We start from the raw sequence: 23,696 nt of genomic DNA on the forward strand, positions 1-23,696 counted from the left end.
TGCTAGGCACATCTGAATAACAACAAAAATCCCTCTTTGAATCATACGTCAGCTGCCTGGGATAATCTGCTCATGTATATTTATGGGAAAGGTCCATAGCTCAGGAGCAGAGCATCTGCTTTGCATGCAGGAGGTCCCAGGTTCAAATTCCTGGCCTCTCTAGGCAGGGCTGGGACTGTCCCCTGCCTGAACCCTTGGAGATCGGCTGCCAGTCAATGTAGACAAAATTAAGAAAGATGGATCAATGGTCTAGCTTAATATTAGGCAGAGTCCTACGCTCCTGTATCATGAGCTATTGAGCATGCAGAATTATCAGTTCAAATAACGAAAATGGATATCATTTCCCACTCTAGTTCTCTAACCCTTAGTGTGATATATTTTTCCCCGTTGCAGATTGTATTCCGGAAGATTAGTGACGTCAAGCGAGAAGAAGAAGAGAGGATGAAAAGGAAGAACGAAGCCCCTTTAGTCTTGCCACCTGACCATCCAGTCCGCCGGCTTTTTCAAAGATTTAGGCAGCAGAAGGAGGCCCGGTTGGCTGCAGAAAGAGGCCGAGACGACTTGGATGTGGAGAAAGGCAACATTCTGGGAGACCACCCTTCGCGCACTGTGGTTAAAGCTAGCATCGTCACCGTCAGGGAAAGCCCCGCAACGCCGATCACCTACCAGTCTGCTTCAACATCCGGGGTATCCGACCAGGCCAAGCTTCAAGCCCCGGCCTCAGACTACGTAGGGGCGAAGGTGGCAGGAGACTTTCCGAAGCGCAAAGGCTGGGCAAAGTTCAAAGATGCCTGTGCGAAGGGAGAAGACTGGAACAAAGTCTCCAAGGCAGAATCCATGGAGACGCTGCCAGAGAGGACAAAAGTGGTAGGGGAAGCCACTCTGAAGAAGACCGACTCTTGCGACAGCGGCATCACGAAAAGCGACCTGCGCTTGGACAACGTGGGGGAGACGAGGAGTCCTCAGGACCGAAGTCCCGTCCTGGCAGAAGTCAAGCACTCGTTTTACCCCATCCCCGAACAGACTCTTCAGGCCACGATGCTGGAAGTGAAGCATGAGCTGAAGGAGGACATCAAAGCTTTAAACACAAAAATAACGAACATAGAAAAACAGCTTGCTGAGATACTAAGGATATTAGCCTCTAGAAGAAGCTCGCAATCACCACAGGAGTTGTACGAAATATCAAGGCCACAGTCTCCAGAATCAGAAAAAGACCTTTTTGGAGCAAGCTGAGGTGGTTCTTTTAAGCAGACGTCAACCGGATATCCACTGCAAAAACAACAAAACACCCACTTCAACATGTTTTAAGCGAAACATTTACTCTTTTCTTGATGAACTCCATTGAGGGGCCAATCCGTTAACCATGTTCTCCCCTCTCTCTAAGTGGTATAGTAACAGGAATTGCAACCTCATGTCGAGATGGCAGCTGACTCTGAAGTCTTTTTGACAGCAAGGGTATAGTTTATAATGTTTATTTCCCCCCTCCTTCTTCGTCAGTGCATCCTTTACCCCTCAAACTGACTTTTGTTATATATATAAAAAAGAAAGAAAAAAGACATTAATAGAAAACTAAGTCATATGTTAAGCCCAGTTCATATACTTACCTGGTTGTTGGAGCTTTTTTACATGGTGTTTATTCCTGAGCAAATTCTCCCTCCACTTTCAAATAGTATCTGACACAGGGGCTTCACGTGTGAATGAACAAGCAAAGGCCCCCTTTTGAAGGGGAAGAATCATGTCAATCACACGTTCACGTGAATGAACCTGCATGTTAACATTACACTGACTGCATTCATGCCATACATTGAAAACACTATGAAGCTTTGAAGAGTTATGACTTCCCCCAAATAATTCTGGGAGTAAGGGTGCCTGAGAGTTTTCAGAGACCCTTATTTCCTTCACAGAACTGCAATTCTCAGAGGGGTTTAGCCAGCAATCCCTTTTCACAGGTAATACAGGGAACTGTTCTGTTAGGGGGCTCCTAACAGATCTTAACAAACAGCTCCCAGGATCCTTTGGGGGAAAGCCATGACTGCTTAAAGCGGTCTCATAGTGCTTTCAATGTGTGGTGTGATTGTGGTCCATATGCGTGTGTGGTGGGGTGGAAATCAGGGAGAGAAAGAGTTCCAACACTTTTATTACAAGAGGACCCACAACCGTAGGAAACACTTTAGGTTTCCACAGCCTGGTGCCCTCCAGGTGTCTTAGACTACAACTCCCGTCAGCCCCAGCCAGCAAAATTGTACTGACTGGGGCTCATGGGAGTTGTAGTCCAAAATATCTGGAGGGCACCAGAGTACAGAAAGGGGAAGTACATGAACTGGGCTCCTTTCAAGCTTTGGAACTTGAACATGACTTTACATTGCCAGCTTGCTGAGTAAGATCTCATCATTGTGAAATTGTTTAGCAAGTCCCTTTGCCTTCCTCCTTTTATGTCTGTATAGCCTTTATTGATCATGTGAAATGGCAAGGTTTCACATGGTGGTGATAATGAGGTGGTCCAGAAAAGGGAGCAAAAGGTGGACTTCCTTATCAAAGTATGCAGTGTGTAGTTTCACATATGATTCGTAGGTGCCATAATTTATTGCCACCTGGTGGTAGAAAAATCTCAGATTTGGGTTGATATCATCTAATGGCAAAGAAACATGAAACTGCAAGGTGGAGTATCCCTGTCATCAAAAATATTTGGAGTTTTTTTTAAAAAAGAGGCCTTCCACACTAACGTGTGTTTGTGATTTTATAAACAAACTCCTGCCCCCACCCCAACGAAAAATTTATATTTTCTGCTCATGACATTGTTTTGAACTCTCCACTTTGCCTTTTGAGTTCCCTTTAAACAAGATATATGCCAAAGGATGTGGAACTATGTATACGTTAAGACCAATGATGCACACCAACCATTTTGATGTATTTTCTCATTGTAATGGTCCCCGGTACCTTAGGGAGATAGATTGCGCTGTTCTGTCTCTTATCTCATATTCTAAGCTAATGCTGTCTCCCTTGAAATGTATTTGTCTTGAGGAAGACTAACTAGGGCACCTGTAGAAGTAAAAGCAAGTGGGGAAAGAAATTGCTTGTATTAAGGAAAACTCTATTGTACCAAAGGATGCTGCACCAAGGAGACAGGAAAAAATGCTTAACAGAGAAAGACTGCGTTGCTAGTGGGCTAGTGGACTTGGGGAACCCTCCACATGTTAACAGCCTCCCACAATCCTTGGCCATTGGCTATAATTGCTAGGGCTGATGGGAGCTGTAGTTCAGTCACATCAGAGCGGGGAAGTGGTACCACGTCCTCATGATCACAACTGCCATGGAAGAATAATGCTGCAAAGTGCTGAATCTAAACTGACCTGCAGTTTAACGTTCAGAGATATATTGTTTGGACTATTTTTAATTGAAAGAGCTGTTCATCAGCGATGCAGACTTCCTTTCCAAGATGTGGACTGGATCCTGAGAACTGTGGATGGTGCCCGGCTCATGGAAATCAAATTAGTCCCAACAAATTACTTACATCCACTGATTTCAATGAGTCTGCTCTGAGTATTAGTCTCTGTCTGCGCTACCCATATAAAGCGCTTTGATACCACTTTACAGAGCTACCCATATAAAGCGCTTTGATACCACTTTACCGGCTTTCCCCAAAATAATGCTGGGAAGTAAAGTTTGTTAAGGGCATTGAGAGTTCCCCTCACAGAGCTACAATTTTCAGAGTGGCTTAACAATCAGTCACAGGGAACTGTGGGCACTTTGGCTCTGTGGGGGAAATAGAGGTTCTGCTAACAACTCTCAGCACATTTAACCAACTACAGTTCCCAGGATTCTTTGGGTTAGGCCATGATTGTTTAAAGTGATATGATACTGCTTTAAAGGTAGAGTGCAGGTGGGGTCAGTGCAGTGAGTCAGACTACACTCTCTGTGCTCAACTCCCTTTCCCACAGTAGCACCTCCCTGTGCCATTTACCAGATTTTGTGCCCCCATCAAAAGCACAGCAGTATTGCAGATATCCTCGAGTGCAATGCTGCTTCTGAGGAATAGCAGCAGGAGAATCTGCTGGGGCTTAAAAAGAAAAAAGTCCTGCACACCAAAACGGGTGCTTTGAATCCCAGCCGCGGTCTTTGCATATGGCTTTGATTGCCGTTAAACTGCAGGGATGCAGAGAGAGCATTTGCTCTCATCTTCATAATTATTAGGGACAAAAATAGAAAGCGATTCCAATAATACACAGTACATAAAGCTCAGCAGTTAGTAACTCTGCTGCAGTGCTGAGAAGCAGCTCTGGAGGACGTTAGTTCCTTAAGATTAATTTCTTTCAGACAAAGGCAATCACGGACTGCTGCGTGGGAAAGCTGGTGCCATTTTGCTTAGTTTATCCCACAGGATGTTTATAGCTTGCACCAAGTCATAAATTCCAGGGCCGCAGTGTTTACTTGACTAATCAGTTAGGTGGATTGATTAAAAACCTTTAAATTAATTAATCTTTCCATGAATTGGCAGTGGTTTGTCAAAAAAGGAAGGAAGGAAGGAAGGAAGGAAAGTTGGAGCAGATTTCTGTTCATGGATTGAGTTGGCCCCACCAATTTACTTCTTGCTGTAGTCTTGTGTGCTTTTCTTCTGAGCCCCTTCTGAAGGTCTGTGATCCTATGAGGTGATGTGGCATTCAGGGCTGTAGCTGTGAAAGAACACACACACACACACACACACACACACACACACACACCGGTTCACAGGGAGTGCCTTCCGCTTGCACAAGAAGCACTTTTGAGTCCAGCAAATGCATTTATTTTGAACACTGGCATTTGCCAAAACCAGAAAGGCAGGTCCAGTTTGGGAAGAACACATGCCCCGTTCTGTGATGCTACTTATGTGACACATCTAAGCACCGTTCCAAAATTAAAGAAAGCAGGGTTTATTTTCCTCCCTTCAAATCTATTGTTTATCAATATGAAAATGTCTGCAGATTTATTTCATTACTCCCTCAGTGAAAAGCCATATGTTTGAACAGGGTGACAGGATTAATAAGTTTGTCTGATTTTGTGTACCAAAGGCTATTAAGTGAAAGGCTTTAAGTGGATAACCAACAAATAGTTTTCTTTGCTTGATGCTTGGATTTAATATCTATATATAGGTGTGTGAGAGAAGGTGCGAGAGAAGGGGAGGGAGAAACTCTATAGGCTTATAATATAGGGTAGTGGCCATATCCCAGAGGTAGAAAAGATGCTTTGCATGTAAGAGGTTCCAGATTCAGTCCCCAGCATCTCCAGGTAAAAGATCTCCATTAGAACCATGTGGACCTGCTGCCAGTAAGTGTAGACTATACTGAGCTAGATGGGCCAATGGTCTGATTTTGGGTAAAGCAGTTTCCCATGTTCCACTTTGCAGTACCAGAATTTCAGGATTTAAGATTCCAAGGGCAACCACTCCAGAATGATATGAAAAACTGATTTCCTATTCTGCAAAGGTATGCAGTGGATAGAATAGCCGAGGAAGCAGAAAGCACTTTCTGTTGAATTAAGCTTATTTTTCCAAATGAGTACATCATTAGATTCTAATGTTTCCTTCGTGCCAACCTGATGTGGAACTGTGCTTGCTTGCAAGATCTTGGCTGCAAGGCCCCACCATTGCCAGAGACTCTTGCTTTTGCAATAGCCCTTCCTCACGTTGCTATCCTTTATTCACTTACACTAGAGACTAAATCATTGCAGTCCAGTGTCGTTTCTTCAGCAGCACCAAGCGGTTAAAGGCTGCTGTTGTCTTTCATTAAAAGCTGCCCCTTGCACCTCTTGCAGCTTTTACTGCTTTGTGTCCAGCTGGTAGAGCATGAGACTCTTAATCTCAGGGTCATGGCCTCGAGCCCCATGTTGGGCAAAAGAATCATGCATTGCGGGGGGTTGGATTATATGACTCTCATGGTCCCTTCCAACTCTGCAATTTGGTGATTCTATGAGTGCCCTATCTGTCTGTCTACTTGTCAAGTTATTTACATTTAGTAACACATGTGGGAACACCGCTCACCTCCTCTAGTACTGCCACGAGAAGGAAAACGGAACCATAGTTTATTGTTCTGCCCAACGTAGGAACTTTGGTTATTGCTTCTTGTGCGAAACAAGCTAGGAATCATTAACCAAAATCTGATCTTAGCTTGCATCTGTAAAACATAGTTAATGCTAATAACTATGAGATATAACTGAGAAAGTCCTATGGGAGTGCCAGAAGAGGAGGAGCTCCTAAACCTGAGGCCCATGCATGTAATGCTAAACTATGCATACCATAAAGAGACGCAGCATCTCACCGAGGGGAAAAAAACACCCAACCAATAAAGGAGGCAGAAGCTGCAAGATGGAAGCTACTAATTAACCTTACAGGGGACCTTTGCAGAATGGGACTTACTTGAGAATAAGCTCTTGGCCATGGCAAAGGACGTGACTGGATAATATCGCGTTATATTAAGTACCACTTGAACCCATTTTAATTACACTTCCAGCTCATTGCAGAAAAGCAGTGTCTCAGCAATGCTAAAGATTCCCAATGTGGAATCAAGCAACTACAGGTTAACTTTCAAGGCAAATTCAAGAACCAACCAATTAACACAGACCAATACAACATGTGCCCTGCCTAGCCGGATACAGTCCACCAGCCATAAAATGTGTTCTGCCAGGGGCTTAATAAACATGTTGCAATCTCTCAGATTCTTGACAAGCCACACAGGGGCTGAGAGAAAATGGCCCCTCAGAATTCTCCATGCCTTTGTTGGCAGCAAAAGGCAGGGGATTTCACTGAATATTCTTCAGGCCAGGGCTGAAATTATTTCAACAGTTTAAAAGGAACTTGAAAAAGATTGTACAAACAACCACCACAACAACAACAACAATCAGAAAATTGTTTCCTGTGAAATTTCAGCTCACTTGAAAGTTCATTTATTTTGGTGGGTGGGGAAGCAATCAGCTAGGGACCAAATTGTTTCTTGCTATACTAAAAAAAATTACATCACGTTAAAACAAGATTTACAGTTGGAGGGCAATCATGGAGGGCAAAACTGGGGAGGTCATTATGCAAAGTATTATACAGCGGAGGACTGGAATTCTTTAATAGATCAGGAGAAGCTCAGAAGAGAAATTTTTCAAAATTTGGTCAAGAAAGTTAGGCTCAGCTCTACTGCCCCAGCCCAATTTCTGCACTCCTAGACAAGAGCAAAAGGAGTCTATTGAACATGGAATGCTGCCTTTGGCTTGATGTCTCAAGTTGTGTAGGACTTCCTTGAATTATTGTGCTCTTATTCCCCCCCCCCATGCATTCTGATCCCCTTTATTCTTCCATTCATAGTATCAGTAAGATAGCTACAATTCAGAGAACCAGGAAGAATCTTGCAACACAGGGCACCCACAGCTAAACACAAAGAAAGTTATTTGCAAGCTGGTGAATTGTAACACATGTAAAGAGCAGAGGGAAGAGGAAAATATAAGCAAAGCTTGCTACGTTTAAATATGCCCTTGGAAATAGGCAAAATGTGTAAAAGAAATATCCTTTTCACCATAGATGCTGAAAACTGCTGCCCCATTGTGGTACAATGTAACACTTTCCCACAGTCAGGGGAATAATCTTAGTAGAAGACACTCAACTGTTGATCTTTACCATGGTGAAATGACTTTGGAGGTTACCAGATGAATCAAATTTAATTTGTACTCAATTTCAGGGCTTTAAAAAAGAGGTGGGGGGAGGAGCAAATCTCTGAAATGATGCAAATTCTTCTCAGAATCCGACACCCATATTTTTAAACGTTCTGTGTCTTCAGATACATGTGTTTCTGTTGGAGATTTCCTGTGCAATATTAAAAACACCCTTCTTGCTTTAAATTTCATTTACAGCGGTGTCCCGATTTCCCTGAGAACATCCAGTTTAACAGCTCCGAAGGTGATGTTCTGCATCTACACTCCTTCACTTAATGAATCGAAAGAGCTATTTGCTGTGAACATCCTGGTGATTTTCGTTTCTTTGTTTCGACTCAGTATAGAGTTGGCGTGGACCCATTTAAAACACGATTTTATTATTATTTTTAAAAAGCAATCTTTATTAATGAATGTGTATGTGATTATGCAGCTACACAATACGTGTGTCTGCATTAGTTCCGTCTATAATTAGTGTTATTGGACAATTCACAGCATATCCTTCACTCTGCGATCAAGATATCAAAACAATAACAGAAGTCTTCCCCCAGTGGATAAATGTATTCTGTTGGTCCAGTTCAGCAATGAGGATCGTGTTAATCTGCAGTGGGGTGGGGGTGTTTAATTTCCTTGTTCTGCTTAATATTTCTATAGTATACTTTGATTGAATTGTAACTGTGCCGCTGGGATATGGTCTAACAAATGTCAGGGCAGCCAGGACTCTTATGCAGAAATCTCAGAGCTGTAGTAGATGTCTTTCTGTGTAAATAAGGAGGCGATTAATATTTAACCCTTGAGGGAAACATGAGCATAATCTTAAGGCCAGAAGGTCTCTGCCTTGGATGAGATTTCAATGTGCATGAAACGTGCAGCACATAGACCACATCAGCATGGCCACTTCATTCAGCCATGAAGATACAAGACTGGAGATGGGTTTTTACAGCCACAGCTAATGTAGATGGTGGACTCCCAAGTCCCTTTTGAACCCCACACTAGCTAGACGCATCTCTTGGCGCGTAAGGGGATGTGGGTGTGTTCGCACAAGGTCACTGGCTGTTGCGTGTGCTTGGCTGCATGTAAAGTGAGCTGGTTTTCCTTTGTTTCAATACCTATGGCTTTTTAATTTTAAAAGTGAAGATCTTCCAAGCTGGCTGGCACAAACCTTCCAGTGCCAGGCTTGTATGAGAAATTGCAGGCAAGGAGGGCAGAAATAAATAAATACATTAATTGTGCCACAGGGCACAGGGTGGTGGGGAAAATATGTTGCCCCGACCTTGAGACAAATTTCAAGAGGTGGGGAATCAGATCTTGCACTGATTCCTCCCTTCCGCTGTTGAGGAGTAGCTCCTCTCATCCAGGCCTTTCATAGTGCAACAAGTGTGCAGAAAGCTGCAAAAAAAATTGTCATGCTGCCACAGCGTGTGTGTGTGTGTGTGTGTGCCCGCCCTACTTTGTGCTGCAGAAAGTGCCTGCTTTTGTTCACGGAGCCCTTTGTTGTTGCATGGATGGCATTGTTGTGGTACAAAATCGTAGTTCCAGGAATTTCAGGAGTTGTGCTCATCGCACGTCAGGGACTGCTGGTGCAACACCCCTTGCCACTTTTCCTATTGTCATGGCTGTATTTGCTAGAAGGACTTATCTTCCCTGCACCCCACCCTCTCACATTGTTTAGCTCGTGTGCTTCCTTTGGACTCCCCAGATGAGCCAGCGAAATCTGTAGCTCTCCTCCTTTGCAGCGATAAGGTGGTGACGAAGAAGAGGGCTGAGGATTCAAGGGCCTAGAGTCGGGATGGCAAACGGTGACCCATCCAGTAGGCAATGCCAGATGGGGCTGGAATGGAGCTCAGTGACACCTGAAGGGCCAAAGGTCCCAATTCATGACCTAGGAAACCCAGCAGGCACAAACTACTTATGCCGCTCAACGACATGATGGAAGCAAAACTGTATTCACCTGGGAAGGGCCATAGCTCAGTGGCAGATCAGCTGCTTTGCATGCAGAAGGTCCCAGGTTCAATTCCCGGCATTTCCAGATAAGATGTGAGAGACCCTCAGTCTGAAACTGGCTATCAGGGCTGGGCAAGATGGGCCAATGGTCTGATGGGAACTTTCCTATCTTCCTATGTTTCTATATAGCAGTAGTTCTGAACAGCGGCGTAGCGTGGGTTGTCAGCACCCGGGGCAAGGCAAGTAATTTGCGCCCCCTAACCCGGGGCAAAGCAAGTAATTTGCGCCCCCTAACCCCTAACCTGCCGCCGCTGCCAGCTGCTTCTTGCTGCTGCCTGGTCTGGTCTGGTGTGGTTCTCTCCCGTGCTCAGCGCTGCGCTGGGCGGCCGCTGCACTGTCCCTCCCCCAGATAGTCCCTCGCTCTCTCTCCGCACCGCACGCCTGGCACCCACCCCCTCCACAGTGGGCGGTGACCCAGCGACTCGGATCGGATTCGCACAGCCAGCACTGCAGTGAGAGAGAGAGAGTGAGCCAGGTAGGGGCAGAGAGCTGCGAGTGCGAGTGCGCCCCCCCCGATGTTGCGCCTGGTGCGGCCGGCCCCCCCTGCACCCCCCACACTACGCCACTGGTTCTGAAGCAAGTCCAGTGGCAACATATTAGGATACTAGCTACTCCTGGGTATGGGGGTTCTGAACCAGGACCTGGTCAGCATTTACTGAGTTTTGGCACTGACCACGGTTTTAGTATATATTCCCATTTTACATTAAATTGCATTTGGGTCTCGCTATGTGCTTGGATATCTGACTATTGGTTGTGTGTGGAAGACTGACATCTGCCATAGCTTTCCATCTGCATTACAGACCAACTGAAGCAAGGCCCCTTGGAAAAAGCCCCTTGGGAACGGCCGTGCCCTGTTTCCTTTAGGGAAGCGTATGCGAAGTATAGTATATATATGATTCCTGTTTTTCCATGCCTAGATCCAGTAGTCTAAAATGTAGAAAATATAGGATATTTAGATAGCTACTGTATTTCTTACAGGACAGTGGTGGCTGGCCTTTTCTGACCCAAGGGTCGTACTGACAGTCACCCCTGCATGGACCACCTGTCAATAGTGGGCAAGGTCAAAATATAATTTGTGTGTTTGTGTAAGTGTGCGTTCATGCACGCGCATGCACACACACACACACACACACACACCACAATTACGAATACAAATAGAAATTGCACGTAAACATGCAGGCATACACACACATACACAACTATTTCTCTATCTCTCCCTCCCTTAAGGCACAATGAGGGTCTCTTAAAAAATCATCCCCACCCAAGCACGAAGATGGGGGAGCACAATATGTGATGAGCAAAAGGCTGTGCTTCTGGGACCACCACCATGGAGAGAGCTTTTGCCTTTTGCTTTTTGCCGATACAGCACTTAACCTCCCAATCTCAGTACTCTGAGGCTCAGTGCTGCGACTGAGAGCCAAAACTCCTCTGCCTGCTCTTCAGAGGAGTATAATCGCTACCGGGCAGGCAGAGGGATTTAATCTTTTGATCTCCACACTGAGCACTACAACACTGAGATTTGGAGGCAAAACTGCAGTGGGTTGGCAGGCCACTCCTCGCAGCTTCCCCAATCTGGCCTGAGGACTGCGGTTTAGCCTCCCCTGCTTTGGAGCAAGGTTTGGCATGCGAGTGAAGTGAAATATATACCCACTGGTGGTGCTTCCTCGCCACTGCCACAGGTCACCTGCAGGTGCTTCTTAAGCTGCCCTTATCGCAAAGCTGACCCTCTCTGAGCACCATGGTTTGCAGGTGCCCCTCCATGCTGCGTTTCCCAACTTGGTGCGACTGCGCTTGTGCCATGGGTGGCTGTTGACTCCTTGGCTTCTGACTCAGTGGAAGACAGTCAGGCAACGCAGCCTCTAGGGGTGTAGGAGGGAATAACCAATCATCTGCATTTCAAAGTAATAATAAGCATTTCAAAGACAGGGATCCTCACTGGGAGGCTTCCCAGAATTCAGTTATATAAGAAGCACTGTCATTAGTACAGTATCTTTGATCTGAGTTGTTTTCCCCCATCGCACCCTCATGCCACACACTGCCGTGGCAAGGATGGATTCGCACTAAGTACGAAAACAAAGCTTCTTGCAATAAGTTGTTTTTAACATTTAGCCTTAAGACCCCTTTCCGTCAGTGATAAAGAGTTGAAACTATGATGCTGTCATGGACTCCATTTCTACCCTTCTGTATAGTGTTCACTACAGTGTTGCCTCAAGATATAAAGCACTTTGATTAGATTTCTTAAGTCTAATGGAAATCGTGCATCGGTAATTCGATTTATTTCTCCACATATTGCCTTCTGACTAGTTTTTCTGTAGCCTTTCCCCCCCGTTCATCTGCAAGGACACTTCATCACCATTGCCACAGACACTTTTATATATCAGGGAGCTGACACCTCATGCTGCTAAAAGTGTTTTGTGTATTGATCGAAGTCTCTCTCACACCCATTCTTCTTGACCAAGGTAGTGTGCTTCTTCTGCTGCCATCGTCTATCTCCACATGACGCCCGAGTGTCGTAGGACCCGGTGTGACAAATCCCACAATGTTATTGTAACTGGAATTAGAACTACCAATACTGGAGGTGTCTGGGATTTTTAAAAGGAATAAATGCTCATTTTTATTTTTATTTTGAAAGAGATTTTCAAAGGGCAATGATTTCCCTCCCCACCCCCATTGGTCTTATTCCTATTTAATGTCCTCTGTTTTGAAAGGAATCATTTGAATAATAGAAAGATTCAATAATCTTGTATCAGGATGAACTGCTAAACGAAGTAATATGACTTTTCATAATGAATGTGTTATATTATTGTACCTTCATACACTCCATATTTTTCCATCACCTGGAAACATGCTGAAACCTTCCTTTTCCACATCTGCATGGACACTTTACGGATATCCAGTAATGCAGTTTTTCTGGCACTTTAAAAGAAAATGTACTCCACTTGTTTTTCTCCTTTCCAGAATCCACCAAATACTATCTCTTTTTTGATTATTTCTTTGCATTTGTCACTTTGTCTTACTGAGCATGAATAAAACAAAGATGAATAAGTAGATACTATTTTTGTGGTCAGCTGGAAAAGCTGCCAGTAGAGAGAGTATATATCTCCTGTTTTGGAATGTCCTGATAAAGTTGCTGTCACAAGACATGAATAAATACCCCCTTACTGACATTTTTAAACAAGCACAAATAATATTTGTAAAGACAAATTTTAATTTTATTTATTATAGTAATAAACTATTTTATACATTACAGTGTCTTGCCTCTGCAGTGTGTGATTTTCTGCTTGGACAAATGACTGTAATTTTAAGTTTCTTTTCAAAGGCTGCCTGATTATTTCTGAATGCATGTGAAATTATTGATTGCTCTGCCATTTTTTTTAAAAAAAATCTTTTGAGTTCTCTCTCATGGGAGGCATTGCCCATGTGGTCTCTGTGGTTTTGTAAACATGGACAGCTCTGAATTTCATAATTGGGGATTCCAGAAATTAATTGCCACAGTTCAGGATTCCAGAGTTCATGACAAGCAGGCCTTGGTTCTAAAGTTTTAATTTATTTACCACCCTTAGGATTCCAGGGCAGTGCTCAATAATCTACGGGTGTAATTCCTTTAGTCCTTTTAAGATTGTTGCTCCAGGAGAGGCTTCTCCTTTTTAAAAAAAAAGGGCGGGGAGCAGCCAATTTTTGCTGTTTCTCTTCCTCCCATCCAGAGCTCTCCCCTAAGCAAAAACTGTTCTGGGCCTTGGGGAATCAGTGAAAATCACTGCCTTCTCTGCTAGCGGACACCTCTCCTGGGTCAAAAGCCCTTGGCATCACTGGGACATAACCCTGTATTCCAGCACAAAAAGCGGGGGGGGGGGGGGGGAATCAATAATCTAACAATAAGTTAAAATAGGAACATTATCTGAGGTGGCTTCCCATTTGTGGAATACTCCCCCCAGGCAGGCTCCCCTGGTGCCTTCATTACATATCTTTAGGTGCCAGGCAAAAACTTCTCATAGGCTGTCATTTTCTGTCACGGTGTTTCCTGAGTCTCAGACAGAAGTGAGCTTTTAATGTGTGAAGTAGGAGTTGGAATCTAGCACGGTGATTGGTCAGTTTCGTTGCTACCACCTCCAATGGTGGCTTCCTTTCCTTTCCTTGTGTTTCCTGAGTCTCAACCTCATGCCATCGTGGAAGTTACTGTGAGCTGTCAGCTGTGTAATATGAGGTAATGCATGTTCTTTGCACTTTTGTCCATTTACTGTATTTATTCCCCCCCCCCATTTGAACTATAAAAAGGTGATTTTCTTGAGTCAAAATGAGAGTACCCCTAAACATTTTTTTAGAAAAAAAGCACTGGATTAAACAATTGATTGTCAGGGGGGTATTGTTGGTTATTGGTTGTTGTTGTTATGTTATGTGTCTTGTGTTTTTACACTGCAAATAACCTGTGACCTTCAAATGAAGGGCAGTATATAATTTTAATAAATAGCAGCAGCAGCATTTTTGCCTGGCACTAAAAAAAATTGCAACACAGGTATCAGGTAAACCTCTTGGGGGACAGTCCACTACAACTGGGGCACCACTGCTGAAAAGGTCCTTTTCTGTTTGCCAAACCAGCATCCTTTTGCTGATGGATCCATCCGGAGAAGGCCTTCAGCAAATCTCAAAGCACAAATCAATTACTGTGAGAAGAGACACTTGTTCCAAGCCCTTGGGCCCAAGCCCTTTTTGTGCTTTGAAGGTAAGAACCAGCATCTTGACCAGGTCTTAGAGCCTAAGATGTAATGCTCTTAGCACCAGTCCCTTCAATAACTCTTTCTGCTGCAGCCTCACTTTCCTAGTCAAATATACCTGCTAGTAGCAACCACAGAGATGATAATAACAGGAGCCAGACCCTGTTATGCTCAAGAATGCTGTGCTAGCCATTTTCCAGCAGCCAGACTGCTGAAAAAACAACACACTATTGATCAGGACTCCTAGCATCTCAGCATTCTTGGGCAAATAGAAACTTTGTCAGTAGCCCTTGTGGCAAAGCACCTGCTAGTTCAGCTGCCATCATTCTCAATGAATGAATCCTGAGGTTTCTGCCATTCAGACCCTGTCATTCAGTCACAATTCCCCTGTTCTTCAATGGATGATGAACTAGAAAACTTGATTTTGTGTAGATGTCTTATTCAGCACCAGGGGAAGTATTTGATTGGGGGTTATTTTCTACAGTTTTTGTTTTTTTTAAAAATGTCCCCACCCAGATGAGCTGTACTGCTTTCTTAAAAAACAAACATCCCATCCCAAACCTTCAGTGTTTGCACATGCTTGCTACGCCACAGGAACCTTTCCTTCAGCGAGAAGAGGCACAAATCCACAGCTCAGCATACAGAAACATAGAAAGTCAGGCCATTGGTCCATCTAGCTCAGTATTGTCTATTCTGATTGGAAGCAAGACAACGGCTCTCGAGGATCCCACACACGGTTCTCTCCCAGCCCTACATAGAGATGCTGGGGATTCAAACTGGGCAAATGCTCCACCACGGAGCTACAGCCCCTTCCCCTGGACCTTAGCCCCTTGACAGTTACTTTGTGGGGGTTTCATCTTGCTCCCAGTGCTGTTCTTCATTGATATGAAACTACTGGAAGGAGTCCTCAGGGGATTCGAAGCGATGTGTCACCAAGGGATAGTCTGAGTCACTGTGGTCCCTGCGTTGGCAACCTCAAGACTGAGCTACTGAAAGCTGTAGCTAGGAGGGTATGCCGCAGCCTCGCTGCTGAGTAGGACGCCAAGCATGTGATGCCACTTCTGAAAGAACCACACCGGCTGGCAATTTGCTAAGAAACCAAAGGCAGGGTTCTTTTGTTGGCTTACAAAGGCTTTATACATCGACAAAAGCACATTAAAATTGGCTTCTTAGCAAATTCGTACATCAATAAAATGGAGCAAAAGGCAAAGAGAATAAATTGATGGAAGGAAGGCAGAGAGCAAAGGTAGAGGGAGGGGAAGTGAGGCAGCAGATCTGACCTCACATGGCTGCATCAAAAGTCATTGCAGGGGTGTAAAAGGTAAAAAGCAACACTACTTTGAATTTCTGGTCCATGGCAGCCTTGGAAAAGCATCTCTCACCAGGGCATTGTGAGATCACACACACTGATGTCCACAAATCTCCTTGCAATTTTTTTTTAAAGCTGTATAAATGGTAAGTAGCATCAATGCATGGAAGGATAGACTTTCCTCTTTTTTTCTTTTAAAAAATGTTTTTATTGATTTTCGGCAATAATAAAACAAACGACCACACATGTGGATACTTCCTCCACGAATGATTCAGATGTATTGGCTCAAAACAGGAGACTTTCAATTACAAAGAAGCAGATGTTCTTCTTGGGGATGTGGAATTCAGAAAGCAAAGACCGACCGCATGAGAAAGATAAAAATATACAGCAACACTTTAGCAAACTGATAAATCGAATCATGTGAAGCCCTCTGAGTTCTCTCAATTTCTCACCTAATGTGATGATGGGCTCCGGACTATTGTCTTTTAAATTTACAAAAGCAATAAAATAATACCTTGTGTTAATAAATGAATCATTTTTGTGACAACATGGTATTGTTTTTAATTTACTTGTCAATTTTTCATTTAGCCAAAAACCACACTTACCAATAGTGGCTGGAAACCCAGCCAGATGGGCGGGGTATAAATAATAAATTATTGTTATAATTATTTTATCAATACCACTAGTCAACAGTTGCTCATTCGAGGCACCTCCAGGATTCAACTTTTGTTAATCAAGCTGCCATGAGAAGGTGATCAATCAAGGACTTGTTCTTAATGTCCCTGTCCAGAAAGAGATCTACATCCTTACAGGTTCTTGTTAGCAAAGATTGAATGGATTTCCTGCATTGGCTGGGGGTTGGGCTAGATGGCATTTGAGGTTCTCCTCTTTCCACAGGGCAGGTGAAAGTACAAGTGATATGAAAACAACATCATTCTACAGCTTGGCCCCAACAGGTGTCTCTCGTACTATGATCAGAGCGCATTCCTCGTCTCGCTCCTCTTCTCCTGGGTCTCGAAGTGACATCTCCAAGAAGCTTGCTTGCTGGGAGCTGTCACGGCCTGCCCCAAGGCAGGGAGCACACCAGTTTTGATGATCCGTCCATAATAAGCTCCAGTTGTAGGTGATTCATCCCTGCGTTCAGCTGGGGACACATCTTGTTAGGCAGCCTGAAGTAACACAGTCTGCAGGCAAAGGGTTATGGGAGGCAAATGCACCTAACCGGCAGTATTTTTATTTCAGTGTTTTAAAAAAAAAACAACCCAGCAAGAAGAAAAGATGGCAGCCTCATTACCCTAAGAGTGTAGGCTGTTTACAGGTAGGTAGCCGTGTTGGTCTGCCATAGTCGAAACAAAATAAAAAATTCCTTTCAGTAGCACCTTAGAGACCAACTAAGTTTGTTATTGGTATGAGCTTTCGTGTACATGCACACTTCTTCAGTGTAGGCTGTGTTATTTTACAGAAACATCGGTCCTGTTTTCCTTAGGGTGCCTTCTAATTCTTAACCCAGCACAAATATTTTCTGTAATGCAAATCCTCTCACATATTAATATGTGCTGGATTTCTTGCTTTGCTGAGTTAACACAGGGAGTAGGCCTCCTTTTGCGATGTATCGACTTATAAATTTTCACTGAGGAAATCGGCTAATGGACATTCGCCCCCTTTGGGGGGGGGGTTATCCTCCCACTGTTGCTCCTCCCCACTTTTGCCGTGGCCCCACTCATTGGCATGTGGCCCTCAGAAGGTTGAGAACAAGGGAATGCGGCCCTTGGTCTGAGAAGGGTTCTCTTCCTTTGATCTAGGTTTCCTAGTCCTTGCTCAGCACTCTTATCTACTGCCATACGGACTCCTTTAAGTAGGTGGGCTTTAATGGCAAACTTGTCAGTTTTGTAAAAAGCACTGCTCCAAAGTTCTGGGGGGAAATTGCGTAATCAAGTGACCTACAGGACAAATCAGAAACAGCAAGTTCAGGGCATATGTAAATCGATGTATACTAAAGCAAAAAGAACGTCATGATGCTATTGTTATAATTGACTATTTCATGGATTTTTCTTTTTTAAAGAAGTTAAGCTCCCGCCCTGCTTTGACCTGCTTTGAGCAGATTAGTCAAACTAAGAAGCTTTTCATTCTCTGATGTGAAACTGATATGGGAACAAAGCTTAGTGCACAATTTGTAATCAAGGCAGAATGAGAGAGAGCACCAATTAGTCTGATTGTACCAATAGAACTGTTGCAAAATGGCAATTGCCTTATGCTAGCTTGTTGCATCTCACATATCTCACATATCTCACATATCTAATTTTGATGTCCCTGCCAGCCCTCATGCTGCCAAAATTTGATGTGCCCTGCCCTTGTGCTGCCTTCCCAAGCCGGCTAAGAGAGGCACTGGGCTTTGTGAAGGAGGTGCAAGGCTCTGGCAGGTTCTTAGAACCCTCCCACCTCCTTCCCAAAGATGGGAAAGTGCTAACAAGGCTTTGGGAAGGAGGTGCAGCTTTGGGAAGGCAGTGCTAGGGCTGTGGGTAGAGTTGTCAGATGCTGCTGATGGCTGCCCAGAAAGGCCTTGAGGGCATGTTGGACCACCCTGCTCTATCTGAAGGGCTATGAGGTGACAGGCCTCTCCTCTATTCAAGGGACTTTCTGCTCCAACTGCCTGTCAGACTTCAGGGAATCCAATCGCTCCCACGGTGACAGCCAAGAAGCAGACAAACAATAAACATTCTTCCCAAGCAATTTATTCAATACAGTGGAACCTCGGGTTGCGAACGTGATCCATGCGGGAGGCACGTTCGCAACCCACAGCGTTTGCAACCCGCAGTGCCGTGTCTGTGCACGTGCGGGTTGCGATTTGGCGCATGCACGAGCACCGAAACCCGAAGTAACCCGTTCCGGTACTTCCAGGTTTGGCACGGTGCGTAACCCAAAAATGCATAAGCTGAAGCATCTGTAACCTGAGGTACCACTGTAATTCACAGAGAGCAATGAAGGAATGCAGTCTTCCTATGATAATGGCATTGCTCTGAGTAAGGTCCCACCCCCTCTGTCTCTCCTATTCTACGTCATGGCTGCATCAGCTAATCTGAGCTTTCTGCCTCTGAGCTTTCTGTCTGACTACCCTCAATGCTTGCCTGGTCCTGGGAGCGGGGTCAGGAATGCTTTCCAAAGACACTGAGTCTGTCAGCTGTCTCTCCCCTGGTGCTTCTTCTTCCTGCTGCTCCTCTTCCAATGTTTTCCAGCTTCTCCCCTCTGCAGCCTCTGAACTATGACCTTCTACAAACCACTATTCTAAATCTATACTGTCCTCCTGTTCTCGGGAAGGTTCAGGAGAAGGAGGGGCGGTCCCCAGCATTCCTCTTCAGTCCAGTCCCTGACACTGCCATTTAAAGATAAAGAATTCTAGGAAGGGCATGAGGGCCTCAAAGCTGCCCATCAACTGTGAGCAACACCTCAACTGCACACTGAGCAAACGGGGAGGTCACGGTCTTCCCTTCTATGGTGAGATGTATTTCTGTTTTGATTAGAGCCAGTGTGGTGTAGTGGTTAAGAGCGGTAGTCTTGCAATCTGGGGAACTGGGTTCGCTTCCCTGCTCCTCCACATGCAGCTGCTGGGTGATCTTGGGCTAGTCACACTTCTCTGAAGTCTCTCAGCCCCACTCACCTCACAGAGTGTTTGTTGTGGGGGAGGAAGGGAAAGGAGATTGTGAGCCGCTTTGAGACTCCTTAGGGTCGTGATAAAGCGGGATATCAAATCCAAACTCTCTCTTCTTCTTATTTCTAAATTTGCATTTTTGCAGATGAGTCAGGCAAATTATATGCAAAACTGTGCTCCTTTTGGGGGGGGTGGCAATGCGGAAGTGACCACCCTATTCCCAAGACCAGTTTGCTGACACACATATTTACTGGATTGGAATTCAGATGTGCCCTTCTAGGAATTTCATAAATGCTTTTTTTGTGAAATGATATTGCCACTCTAATTCCTGGGTACACAACAGCCAGATGGAGATGTCACATGGAGACAAGAGAGGTGACGCAGGCCAGAGGTTCACATGCCAAAAGAACAAATTATCTCCTCTAGATCCACAACCTTGGCCTCAAAGGAGTAGCTGTCAGTGAAGTAAGCAGTAGGCCAGAATAGAGCCCAATTAGCATGCCATTTTGGGCCAAGATTCTGTCATTTTTATTCCATGGCCTAGGAGCAGATGGACTGATGGTGTAAATACTTAAAGGTATGGGCTTGCTTTCAAACTGGGTCTTGTGGTAGGTTTTAAACATTTATATTGCATCCATTTTGATACAACAGTGTCAATCAATTAAAAAACAATTTGAGACTGTTTACTGTACCAACCTTTTATTCATCCCTAATCCTTTCTCTATGGTTTAGCGCAACCTGGTGCACCAGTGAAAAGGATCAGAGAAGGAGAGACGGCTGTCAGCAGCTCTCCAGGAGATCACACTAAGCCAGGGGTTGGCTTAACATGTCATGAGAAATGTCTTACAGTGAGCCATGACACTCGGTAGTTCACACCTTCCAACATGCAACAACCAGGGAAAAAAGACCAAATCAGTACAATATGTTATCAAAATAGAATCTGTAAACACTTTTTCCTCCTAAAAACATGCGGAATAATGAGTAACAAAAGATAATAGTATCCAAAAATCGTCTTCTCTTCAAAATTTCTAAAATTGAAGGATCCTGCTTCCAGGTAATTTACTCCTGGAATTCTGGGGGTGAGGGATGTAAAAATGGTACTAGAATACTGTTTGGAGGTGTTTTGTATTTTTATTTTTGCCAATATTACCTTCCTGGCAATCCCAAAAAATGGTGGGAGGAGAATGAAGGTGGATAAAGTGCTTTTTCCTACCCCCTGCTAGGACCAAAGGATTCCAATTTCAAATTTTTATTTATTTATTGAATTTATATACCGCCCTATACCCGGGGGTCTCAGGGCGGTTCACATCCTTAACTTTGGCTGGGTCTCGTGAACTTACCAGATTATATAGTCATACATATCCACATTAGATAAAGGTAAAGGACCCCTGGATGGTTAAGTCCAGTCGAATTCGTAAAATGCTAGTCAAATATGGGGTGCAACGCTCATCTCTGCTTTCAGGCCGAGGGAGCCAGCGTTTGTCCGCGAACAGTTTTCTGGGTCATGTGGCCAGCATGACTGAGCTGGTTCTGGTGCAATGAAACACCGTGACGGAGGTCAGAGTGCACGGAAACGAAGTTTACCGTCCTGCTGCAGCGGTACCTATTTATCAACTTGCACTGGTGTGCTTTTGAACTGCTAGGTTGGCAGGAGCTGGGACAGAGCAGTGGGAGCTCACCACCATTGTGTGGATTTGAACTGCCGACCTTATGATTAGCAAGCTCGAGAGGCTTGGTCATTTAGATCACAGCGACACCCACATCCCCATACCTACATATTATTTTTTTTAAAAAAAACCCACATTAAAAACATATCTTCAAATAGTTATGATCTGTAAATAGCATCTTGAGAGACAAATACATTTTTAAAACATTTGCATTGATTTAATGCCCCTCCCCCAATGTATCTTACAATGACTTCCAGAGTTTCAAAGGCTTTGGCAAATGCATACAGATGAGAATTTCCTACACCTCTTGATGGGCAGCATGTCAGGATACACTGGTATACTGGTATGGCATTGTACATCGAGAGACACAAGATGGGGTTCATGGGTCAAAGGTCCCTTCTTGAGAGGTCTAGAGGGCATCCCTTCCAATAACTGCTAATGCCTGCTGTAAGTCTGTTGCCATTCAATCCCAACATGAGAGTAGCAATAGAGGAATCCCCAAACAGAGAGTGCCACCCAGGGCCAGCCTGTGAATAGAAGAAACAAGAGATTAGGCAGATGCAGAGCACTAGAATCCAGTGAATGAGCCAGAGATGCAAAGCTCACCAGCTCAGCAACTTTTCAGTATTCGGCAGCTCTGGAAAAGGGTGAATGCCATGCAAGGAATCATTTTAGGAAAGGAATTGAAAAGAAAACTGTCAGTGTTGCAATGCTGTTGCACAAACCTCTGGTGCTCTCCCAGCTGAAATGCTATGTACTTAGTGTTCTAGTCACCACACCTCAAAAAAGAGATGCTGCCGAGCTGGAAAAGGTTCACAAAATGGCAACCCAAATGATAAAGGGAATGGAGGAGCAACAGGTACAACATTTGAGGCTTTTCTTTATGATATATGATTCATTTACACATCTATACAACCTGAGCTTATTGTAATGTACTGAGTTGAATAGGATCCAAACTGCAGCAGTCTGATTGGTGCTAGAACAATAGGATCCAAATTGCAGCAGTCTGATTGGTCCTAGAACAATAGGATTCAGAATGCAGCAGTCTGATTGGTCCTAGAACAATGCAGCAGTATGATTGGTTGGCAGGAACCACCCATTCATGCTCCAGATATAAGTGAATCCACAACCTGATTGGCTTACAGTAGAATTCCAGAATTAGCCAATCATGTGCAGCCCATTGTGTAAATAATGTATATAAAGCAGATACTTTGAGGGGACATTCATTCATTCCTCCTCACCACTATGAGCTGAATAAAGAGCATGAAATCACTTTGCGACTCTGAGTATATTTCACTTATGATGGAGGGATTCACAGCATTCACACCCCAAGAGGTTCTGGCTTCTCCACAGCAGCCTTGGACTTAAGTAGACTCCAACCATTGCTCTCAAATGCTTCTCTCTGACTCTCACTCCAGTCTGCGGCTTATTATGTTCGTTTTACAACTCCTGCAACCCTAAAACACTTTAAAACTAATACTCATTTGAGGAAAGAAGGGAGGGAACACACTCATTTGCAAATAAGATTTTCCCTTGATCTTTTGTTGTCCTAATCGCTCCTTATCCCCAGGCTATGGCCTCGTGTAGAAGGCTAGTCCGGGTTTAATTTGCTTTTGACAACATTGGAGGCTTTTCAGTTTAGAGAAAAGGCAAGTAAGAGGCTTAAGAGAAGCGTTTAGAACTATGCAAGATGTGGAGAAGGTGGAAAGAGGTAAGTTCCACCCCTCCACACACACCTCATGACACTAGAACACTAGATGTACAATGAAGCTGAACGCTGGAAGATTCAGGGCAGACGAAGAAGAGTTTGGATTTGATATCCCGCTTTCTCACTACCCTAAGGAGTCTCAAAGCGGCTAACATTCTCCTTTCCCTTCCTCCCCCACAACAAACACTCTGTGAGGTGAGTGGGGCTGAGAGACTTCAGAGAAGTGTGACTAGCCCAAGGTCACCCAGCAGCTGCATGTGGAGGAGCAGGGAAGCGAACCCGGTTCACCAGATTACGAGTCTACCGCTCTTAACCACTACACCACACAAACAAGAAACGACTTTTTCACATAGCCTGGAAACTTGCTCCCACAAGTGGCAGTGATGCCACCAACTTGGACGACTTTAAAAGAGGATTGGACAGATTTATAGAGGAGAAGGGTATCGAGCTGGCTATGTTCCACCTCCACTATCAGAGGCTATATGCCTCTGAATGCCAGTCACTGTGAATGAGCTACTGCCTTGGGGCTTCCCTTTGGCATCTGGTTGGCCACTGTGAGAACAGGATGCTGGACTATGATGGACCATTGGCCCGATCTAGGAGGGCTCCTCTGAAGAATAAGGATGCCTGGAGCAGATCCGATGCTACCTGGCATCATCTCAGCAGATGCTCAAGGTAGCCCTCCAGGCCAATTCATGTAATTGAACTGATATGAGCTCAGTCCACCAGGCCCTACTGCCTCATACCTTTGATTCATTTCAAGCTCTCTCTTTTATCTTTGTCTCAATGGAGAACTAACAAGAAAAAGGAAGGTTAAGCACAGATGACTTTCTTTTCGGTCTTGGCAGAATGCTCCAGGCTTTGGAAGGAAGTGAAGCAAAATAAGGTGTCCTTTCATTTAAGCCATCTCTGGAGAGTGGGCATCAGGGTGAGTAGGAAAGAGAGGAAGACGGAAAGAATACAGCTCTCCAGAAACACTAAGGGGAAA

At 44.5% G+C, this 23,696-nt stretch overlaps 2 protein-coding genes across 7 annotated transcripts in view; one reads left to right on the forward strand and one right to left on the reverse strand.

The window, feature by feature from the left end:
* The window catches only part of KCNH1 (potassium voltage-gated channel subfamily H member 1), a 227,407-nt gene extending 217,605 nt beyond the window's left edge, over positions 1–9,802 (forward strand). For 4 of the 6 annotated variants that reach the window (XM_081000504.1, XM_081000507.1, XM_081000508.1 and 1 more), the window contains exons 11-12: positions 394–1,455; positions 7,864–9,802. In XM_081000504.1, the coding sequence (XP_080856630.1) occupies positions 394–1,233 (840 nt within the window). In that variant the 3' untranslated portion in view covers positions 1,234–1,455; positions 7,864–9,802. Of the gene's footprint in view, positions 1–393; positions 3,586–7,863 lie in introns of those variants that run through there. The other 2 variants (XM_081000505.1, XM_081000506.1) reach the window with 2 other exon arrangements.
* Positions 9,803–20,060: 10,258 nt separating this feature from the next.
* HHAT (hedgehog acyltransferase) overlaps positions 20,061–23,696 on the reverse strand; it is a 202,085-nt gene continuing 198,449 nt past the window's right edge. Inside the window, exon 12 of the mRNA XM_081000545.1 lies at positions 20,061–21,527. Coding sequence (XP_080856671.1) covers positions 21,387–21,527 — 141 coding nt within the window. The 3' untranslated portion in view covers positions 20,061–21,386. The remainder of the gene's footprint in view (positions 21,528–23,696) is intronic.

The sequence above is a fragment of the Podarcis pityusensis genome (genome assembly GCF_964106645.2).
Source record: "Podarcis pityusensis genome assembly, chromosome: 3".
In the NCBI taxonomy this organism is placed as follows: domain Eukaryota; kingdom Metazoa; phylum Chordata; class Lepidosauria; order Squamata; family Lacertidae; genus Podarcis; species Podarcis pityusensis.